This window comes from Podarcis filfolensis (genome assembly GCF_964270895.1).
Source record: "Podarcis filfolensis genome assembly, chromosome: 11".
NCBI classification, from domain to species: Eukaryota; Metazoa; Chordata; class Lepidosauria; order Squamata; family Lacertidae; genus Podarcis; species Podarcis filfolensis.
In genome coordinates, this window is record NC_139613.1 from 9093011 (window position 1) to 9102103 (window position 9093).

A 9093-nucleotide genomic window follows, 5' to 3' on the forward strand; every position below is an offset into this window, starting at 1 on the left:
ACTGACTATTGGCCAGGCTGGCTGGGGCTAATGGGAGCTGAAGTCCAACAGCAGTTGGATAGCGCCATGTTGGCTACCCTGACCTAAAACGTAAGTCCTGCTGATCAGATATGGGGTCTACTTAGCTTCAGTGGCCAGCAAGCTGCTTCTGGAAGGCCCATGATCGGCCCATGGAAGGCATCAGCACAGTGGCGTAGCGTGGGTTGTCAGCACCCGGGGCAAGGCAAGTAATTTGCGCCCCCTAACCCGTGGATTTGCGCCCCCTAACCCGTGGATTTGCGCCCCCTAACCCCCAGATGTTGCGCCCGGTGCGGCCGGCCCCCCCTGCACCCCCCACGCTACGCCACTGCATCAGCACCCCCTCCCATTGCATGTCCCCAATATCTGGTATTATAAGATATACTGCCATTGATTCCAGAGGGTTCACCTAGCTGTTGTGGGCTAAGAATCGTTGATGGAGTTGAACTATGGCTGTTGAAGGCTTGTGTTTTATTAGGGTTTCAAGGTAGTACAAGATTCTTTGTTGTTTTCGCGGCAACAGACTCAACACAGATGCTTCTCTAGAAAACACTCTTTGTAGTACTTTGGAGCCAGAAAGCAGATAAATGGGAGAGAGGTATTGATTTGCATGAATACATACAGGAGCTCTCTCTCTCTCTCTCTCTCTCTCTCACACACACACACACACACACACACATGCACAATGCAGGGATGTGGGACTACTTTTCTGTACCTACACATCTCAGTTTATCTAAATTTTCTCCAGCGCAGGAAGCCAAGAATTGCACAAAGCTTTCTTAATAACTTACTCCGGAATGTATTCCTGCTGGTATTGGGCTCCCTGGTGGGCCATTTCATAATACCCTGGAAATAATCAAGCTAGATTATCCCTTGCCCCACTCTTAATATCAATTTCCCTTTTTATCATCTCTTATTCACTTTATTTAAAAGGCTATTGTTTTCCCTCCCTCGTCACAGCACCCGTTTCAGAGTTTGCCTTTAAATCATGTGAAATCCATTGAAGGAAAGTAGGGTTTGCTTTTGTTTTGCTTTTTTGCAGTGGAACTAGCATATAACCATGTTGGATCACTTAGGGATCATATATATATATATATATAGTCAGAACTGTGCTGGCTGCTATTATATAAGGTTTCTGGAAGATCCCATTTTCTCCATCAGTTCCCACCACACTTGCATCTCTCTCTCTCTCTCTTTCTCTCTCTCCAAGTCTTGGTCTCTCTGTCTCATTTGACAGGCAAATTTGCAGACATAGCCTCGGGATAACAACCTCGTTTGACAGTCAATTAACCGTGAATAGTCAAAGCCAAGACAGTTTGCATTACATAAATGGAAAATTAGATTCCCTTTTCTCTCTCTCTCTCCCTCTCCCAAGAAACAAAAACCCCTTTTCCTTATAACCCTCCCTCGCAATAGACAACTTAGTATCAAAACTTCTAATCACGTCTTTCCCTCCCCCCTCCGCCCCCCCAAACCCCTTGGAGACATTTAGCAATCAGTAAAAGGTGGTTCCATTTAATTTGTATAATGTAATTTTTGTCAATGTATTATACATTTTGTGTAGAGATCATTATCACGGAGATAATATAAATGTTGCCATGGATCTCATAAAACACCTTTAATGTCTCTCTGACAGATATTAAAAGCAATAAGCTGTGATCCTTTTTAATGGAAGGTTTCAAAGAGAACATTTCAATTATTGTCATTTTATGTTTTCTCTTCCCTACCAGCCGGCTCCATTGTGTAACCTGCACCATTCCCGAAATTTCCTGCTGAAATATGCCCAGCAATTAATAACCTTATTGCTATTAACACCTCTTTGCATTTTTCCCTTAGTTATTATATCTATCTGGGACCGTTGTTTATTTTTACCCTTCTACAAAATATTCAGTCATTTGATTAGGAATTTGAAGGCTACACAGTCTTACGCGCGCAGACTTGGGAGGAAGCCTTACAGCCGGGCTTACTTCCGAGTAAACACGGGACGGGTCCGGTTGCAGACCTGTGCATTGATTCCCCTGCACTCTGAGCCTACCTGCAATATTTCTCCAGAAATCCCCTCCTGGATGTTCGGCGTCTGTGATGAAAAAATTGTGTTCCTTGCTCTTCTCTAAAAGTAAAAACAAAAAAGAAAAAACAAAACCCGAATTAATTATTATTATTTGCAATATTGCAAAGCTCTTTGGAAGGAACACCGCCACCCCACAAACCTGAGAGGGGAGTAGATATAAGCCAGCATGCAAGGACATATAGGAAGTAAAACGCATTGGGAACCTGCTAGCATTTGTTAGGAATACTAACGACCAGTGGTTCTTAGTCGTTGCTGGTAATTGTCGTGTTAACTTGGCTGATTAAATGTTCGAGAAGATCGAGATCTAGTTCGGTATGATCTGACACGCACACGCACACACGTGTAGTGTCTGAGAAAGGATCTGCGGTTCAGCAGCCACATTCCAAAGGACAGATCCGGATCTGGAACCCCCAACTGCGCATTTGCCCGTTTCCACGGCGCTCCCGGGTCTGCCCCGGCGTGAGAAACTAGCCAACGGCTCCGTGTCTTGCCTGAGAAGCTGTTGTCTTCCTTCGCCGACGCGGCAACCTGGTTCCCTTCCTTGCCTTTCTGGATCTAGCACGACGAGACACAAACAAACAAACAGGAATTAAAAGCCAAACCTAATGCAATCGATGAGCAATTAACAGGAAAGGGAAAGTAAACGGTTTGCAGCGAGCAAGGAAAATAGAGCAGGAGAAACAAACGCGGGTGTCGGAGGGGGGGAACAAACATGACGACCGGCGATGCCTGTCGGGTCCCTGAGATATTTTTTATTTGAGGTGGGGGACAACAGATGAATAACATCCACAAACAAGTCTTATATAAAGGGGGAGGGTCACATTTAAGTATGGTTGCTGGGGGGCGCGCAATAAAAGACCCCATGGATTTCAGCGAGGAACCCTTGGACTCAATTGAGGCTTACTTTCGAGTAAGCAGCGTGCATAAGTTGTGGTTGCGCGGATCCTAGCCGGGGGCGCGACCCCAGCGCGCTCTAGCAGTGTAGAGCCTCGTCTACTTCAACGCAGGGACAACTCCCCCCGTGTTGTGGTTGAAACAGGTCCGGGCTGGGTGTGGGGAGGGGAGGCTTACGTCCACAGCTGGATAGTGAGCCCTGTTTACTCGGAAGTAAATCCCGCACATGTCCACCATGGACCTCAATTGCCCTAAACTGGCCTCGGTCCTGTATACCTGAAGGAGCGTCTCCACCCCCATCTTTCAGCCCGGACACTGAGATCCAGCGCCGAGGGCCTTCTGGCGGTTCCCTCATTGCGAGAAGTGAAGTGAGGTTACAGGGAACCAGACACAGGGCCTTCTCGGTAGTGGCGCCCGCCCTGTGGAACATCCTCCCACCAGATGTCAAAGAGAAGAACTACTACCAGACTTTTAGAAGACATCTGAAGGCAGCCCTGTTCAGGGAAGTTTTTAATGTGTGACATCTTAGTGGATTTTTTGTCTTTGTGGAAGCTGCCCAGAGTGGAAGGAAGTGCTTATTATTATTATAATAATTATTATTACTATTATTATTATCCGCCCCCTCCCCCGTTGAAGGTAACGACCACCAGTTTAAGTCCAGTTTAAGGAATCCAAGCCGGGCCACTGTCGTTCATTGCGCAGCCTGCCTGAGCGGGCGGGAGCGAACCAAGTGAGGAGACGTTGTCTCAGTCAGTGATGGGCTTCCGGGGAAGCATCTATAGAATTATAGAATTGTAAACTTGGAAGGGACCGCAAAGGTCATTTAGTCCAACCCCCTGAGATGCAGGAATCTTTTGCCCAATGTGGGGCTCAAACCTATGGATTTCAGTCTGAGATCAAGAGTTTTATGGTCTACCATCTGAGCTACCGCAGGATTTATCTTCTGTTGGCCACAGAAAGCTGGGCTTCGCGGCCTCCAGTGGAACTGATCCAGGAGCTTTTCCTTCTGGGTGTGTACCCAAGTCTGTGTTCCTCAAGGCGCTTCCTCGGAAGAAGTGCCGTTGGAATCAGTGGGTCTTGATCTCAGGGAAATGGGTGCATGGAACCAGACTGATCCCGGAGAGGTGACCCGTCCTCCTTAACAGGAGAGCAAGCTAAGGATTGCCTTCAACTCTGTGTATCAACCTTTTAAAGCACATTCGCTGCAACTCCATTCCCTCAAAGGATTCTGGGCGCTGTAGTTGACGCCTCGCAGAGTGACAACGCAAAGCAACGCTTAACGAACTACAGAGCCCAGAATGCTTTGAGGGAAAGACGGTGCAGCGAATTTGCTTTAAAGGTACAGTGTGTATGCCGACCGAAAAAGAGTAAGTGCTTATGGAGACCTGATTATGACAAACCCTCGGGCCCCGCACGCATCTATTGGGATCCACTAAAAAGTGGCGAGGTCCCCTCTAAACCAATTTATAGCGCAATCCTATATAATATCTACTCAGAGGTAAGCCCCGCTGAGATCCATGGGATTTCCTCCCAGATATGTGTGTAGTAGAGGATCGTGGCCTTAATTTCCACGGGTCACTATTCAGGGCCGTGTACACGTTAGGACTTTCCTTAGCTATTGATAGGCAGACACGTGTCCCCCCCCCCCCAAACTTGGAAGTTGCATACAGTACTCAGTACAACTAGGACTCATTTATAGACTTGTCCTTTCCTGATTCCGCGGAAAATTCCCATCTTAACTCAATGCCCATCGCGACATCTTCTGGCAGCGAGTTCCAGAGATTAATTAGTCAGTTTGATCGTTGACATACTGAGTCAGGCCGTTTGAACTCGCTCAAGTACGGACTGGGAGAGGCTCTTCCAGGATTTCGGGCCGAGGTCTCTCCCAGCTCTGGCAGGAGATGCCGGGGATCGAACCAGGGACCTCCGGCCTGCAAAGCGTCTGCCCTACCGCTCATCCACGTCCTTTCTCCAGAACTCTAGCATTATGAGAGAGAGAGCAAAGCTTCTCTCTCGGTGCTTCCTCCGCCCCCTTGGGTCTTATTTTCTGAACCAAAAAGCTCCCTTTCCGCCTAAGGGACTCGCTCCAGACCCCTAGTCATGTTGGTTGTGCTTTTCTGCTCCTTTCCCAACTCTAGAAATATAAAAATAATTTTAAAAAAATATGAGGTGTGACTATCAGAACTCCGCAGAACCTATTATGAGAGCGGGTCCTGAGCTGTAAGTAAAAGGGCATGGAGCGGTAGCTCATGTTAGTCCTACTCCGAGTAGACCCCTTGAAATTAATGCGCAGGACCAACTCAGGCCCGTCAACGTCAGTGTATCTGCAGTGGCTCCTGTTACAAGGCGTGCCCTGGAACTCAACCAACTTAGTGTCCTGGCACTAAAGCACTTAATTCTCACAGACAATACATGAGGTAGTTAAGCAGTTTCTGGGCTCTGCTGCATTTCAGGTGGTTCTTCATACTACTACTAAAAAAATGACTAAATGATGATGATAGTAACGCTCCTGCACATAGAAAGCTAGCGTTGCAAGAAGCTCCCTCCCTGACATGCTAGCTTTCTGCGTGAAAGGCATTGGTTTAATTATTTTATATGCAGGAGCATTCAGTCACGTACTCCCTTGCGCCTTCAACCTGAAATGGCACAGCCCAGAAACCGATTTGCCATCTCATCTGCCGGCGGTGAGAATCCAGTCGACGGAAGTGAGGCACAGACAAGGGATTTTGACCCTGAGGCGGGTTGTGCGTCGCGCTCGGAGAGGCGTCGGGTCCGCCAGCAGCTCTTGCGGGTCCTGAAACCTATGATAAAGCGCGCCCCCCGGTTGGTTTTTCTGTGCGATCCTCAAAAATGGCAACGCGCACCCGCCTCCTTCGAAGAAGCCCAGTTAGGGTCGAAGGAACTGGTGTTTCTTCTAAGGGAGACCTTATTCTTCGGAAGCAGATATTGGGAGAGCAAATATTGGAGCAAATATTGGGCGAGAAGCCGAGACTGAGGAGGTGTTTAAATGTCTCATTGAAATCAATGAGGCTGGGAAAGGGCCGGATGGTGGCCCCCGTTTCCTGAGCCCCATTACCCATGCCCCCTCCCCCCAGAAAAGCTGTGCTGGGGCGTAGAGCGGGGGGAGCGCCAGACAAGAGCCACGCGCCACCCACAACCGCTTGAAAGTGTCACGGACAAGGCAGGCGCTGCCTTTGGAGTAGCGGGAGAGGCTCGCCCTATTTCTTGCCAGTTCCATTTCCCTGGCTCTAAAGGGGCGGGGGCCCTGCGAAAAGACCCTCCTCGATCCATCTTCCTCTCCCCGCATCTGGAAGCGACTCAGCCTAGAGGTGCATTTCAATAAAAATAATTGGCTCGAAGGAGCCTAGAGGGGGGTATTTACATCTTTGTAAGGGGGCTGCGGCGCCTGCTCCTCCGCTGATGGATGGGGCGCTGGGCTGCTCCCGCCGCTGCTTCCTCCTCCTTTCGGGGGGCAGGTGGGCAGAGGAAGAGCCGGAGGAGGGGGAGGGGGAGGCGGCAGCAGCAGCTGCTCGGCGTGGGCAGCCCCCGACTTCTCCTCCTCTGGAGCCGGCCGGCAGGAGGCCGCGGGGTAAGGCCCCGTCGGGGCGGCGGCCACTGCCGAGGCTGCCCCACTCGGCCTGTCCCGGGAGGCGCCCTTGTCCGTCAGCCCGCGGCTCTGCAAGTAGCGGCCGGCTCCCCCGACGGGGTCCACCACCTCCTGCTCGTCTTCCTCTTCCTCCTCCGGTTCTTCCTCCGCTTCCTCCTCCTCCGGCAGTTTGTGGCTCTCCACGTCCACCTCCGGCTCTTCTTCTTCGTCCTCTTCCTCCTCCTCCTCTTCCTCCTCGCTGCTCTCCTCGCTGGGGTAGCTGCAGCTGGTGCCCCCCGGGGAGAGCAGGCGGTGGCCGGGGGGCTGGAGGGGGCGCTCGCAGCCCCCTGTCTCCCGCTCGGGGGGCGGCAGCAGCAAGAGGGGCGGCGGCGAGGAGGAGGAGCGCGGCGCCGGGTGGTGGTGGTGCAGCTTGGCTAGGCTTTCCGAGTCCTCTTTGCCCCCCACTGGACGGAAGGCGCTGGAGTGGTGGTACGACGCGCCGGATTTGCCCCGCGGCTGCCCGTCCAGCAGGTGGGGCTGGTGAGGCGCCGAGCCCCGCGACCCTCCGCCGCCGCCGCCTCCCTCCGCCGCGGGGGAACATGCCGCCTCGCTGCCGTCGAAAGCCCGTGGGTCCCTGCCGCTGCTGCTGCCGCCTCCGCCGCTTGCTTGTGGGGCGGCTGCGGCGGGCGGCGTGCCCAGCCCGGCGGCTCCCCCTTCGCTGCCGGGGTCGGCGAGGTCCAGGAAGGCTTGGCGCAGCAAGCTGGGGCTCTCCCCGCCCAGGGCGGTGCAAGTGGGCGGCTGCGGCGCGGGCTGCAAGTACGTGGGCAGCCCCGGGAGCGCCCCCGGGGTGCGCGGCGGCCAAAACATGCAGAAAGGCGGGTAGAAGGCTGCGGCCGCCGCCGCCGCGTCCTTCCTAGTCCCGGGCCAGAAGAGCCCCGACAGGCCCGCTCCTGCCGTCGGGGCGGCACCTGCAGCTTTGTGCCCCGCGGGTCCGCCCTGCGCCCCGACGCCCAGCCCCTCGGAGTCCTCTTTCTTGTGGCAGAGGCTGAAGGCGGCCGCGGGGAAGCCGTACGGGTGCGGGAAGAGGCCCCCGCAGCCGGGGAACTTCTGCAGGACGCCCCCGAAGGAGGAGCCCTTGCTGGGCACCGGAATGACCGGGTAGTTCCTTTGCGCTTTGCCGGCGCCGCCGTGCGCAACGGCCGCTGCAGCCGCCGCGGCCGCCGCCACCGCTTCCTGCAGCTCCTCGTCGTCGTCGAAGCGGCCGCGCTTCTGGTGCAGGTCAGGGGGCGGCGGCGGCGGCGCGCCCAGCAGGTGCGGGCTGAGCAGGCCTCCTCCGACGCCCACCACCGCCGCCTTGACGGCGCCCAAAGGGTGGCAGTGAGGGCCGGAGCCTCCTCCTCCTCCTCCGCCGCCGCCCCCTCCAGGATGGTGGGCGTGCGAGGCCTGCGGGAGAGCCCTCTTCCGACTGCCGCCGTTGAACATGGCCTTGACGTCCTCCCAGGCGAAGACCAGCTCGTCCTGCGGGGTCTTGTCGGTCAGCTTGAGGTGGCGCCGCCAGGAGTTGAAGTTGGCGGCGTCGGGCTGCGTGTACTTGGCGTCGGGGGTGCGGTGCGAGTGGAAGATGAACTTGTTGGGCGAGAAGTACATGCTGCAGTAGCTGCACTTGATGCACTTGGCCCGGGAGCTGTTGTAGCGCGCAGGAATGAAGCTGCCCCGGCAGCCCCAGGCGCACTCGTGCGACACGTCGAAGGCGAAGTTGTCGGGCAGCTTGGGCGGCCGATTCTCCCCCAGGAAGGACTTGCAGAGCCGCTCGGCTTCCCTCTTGGTGATCATGCCGCAGCGCCTCGACGAGATGGGCATGGCGCCCGCCCTGCGCAGGATCTCCAGCTGCACCGGGGTGCACTGCACGCACGTGATGCCCAGCGCCACGCGGCGGTTGTGGATCTCGTTGTAGCTGAAGTTCTTCAGCAGCGTGTTGGAGATCTGCGCCAGGCACAGCCGCTCCTGCCCGTCGATCACCAGAGACACGATGGGGATGCCGTAGAGGATCACCTGGCCCACTTGGTTGGGCTTCATGGCGCCCGGGTGAGGAGGGCCGCCGCGTGGAGGCGGAGGGGGCGGCCCCTGGCTCAGCGAGTCCGACGGGAAGGCGTTGGACGAGGCGGACAGGAGGAGGTCGGTGGCGCCTGGCAAAGGGCTGCTGGCCATGGTCCTGGGCCCCCGGCAGGCTCCCCAGCAAGCTGTGGGGGAGAGAGAAAAGAGAGCAGGCCATGAGGACTAGCGCCATCAAGCGGCTAAGCGGATGCACCGTCTGCCCTCTAAATAGCTTGGGCTTTAATTAAGTGATCAGAACCTCAATATAGGTGCCTTTTTGACACTGAAAGAACATTTAACAGGCAAAAGCAGTTGCTTAAGAGGCCATCTTCAAGATTTTGTTTTCATGCACCATATTATTACAGGAATGTAGCACCTTCAGAAGAACCTCAGAAAAGAAAGAGTCCCTTGTTTACTGCCCTGTTGAGGA

The 9093-nt window shown here is 54.6% G+C and overlaps 1 protein-coding gene across 2 annotated transcripts in view; it reads right to left on the reverse strand.

Annotated features, from left to right (window-relative positions):
* The window catches only part of SKOR2 (SKI family transcriptional corepressor 2), a gene marked incomplete at its 5' end in the record, with an annotated part of 32046 nt that extends 23401 nt beyond the window's left edge, over positions 1-8645 (reverse strand). For both annotated transcript variants that reach the window (XM_083575581.1, XM_083575580.1), the window contains 3 exons: positions 2054-2128; positions 2581-2644; positions 6366-8645. In XM_083575581.1, coding sequence (XP_083431707.1) covers positions 2054-2128; positions 2581-2644; positions 6366-8645 — 2419 coding nt within the window. The remainder of the gene's footprint in view (positions 1-2053; positions 2129-2580; positions 2645-6365) is intronic.
* Between the last annotated feature and the right edge of the window lie 448 nt (positions 8646-9093).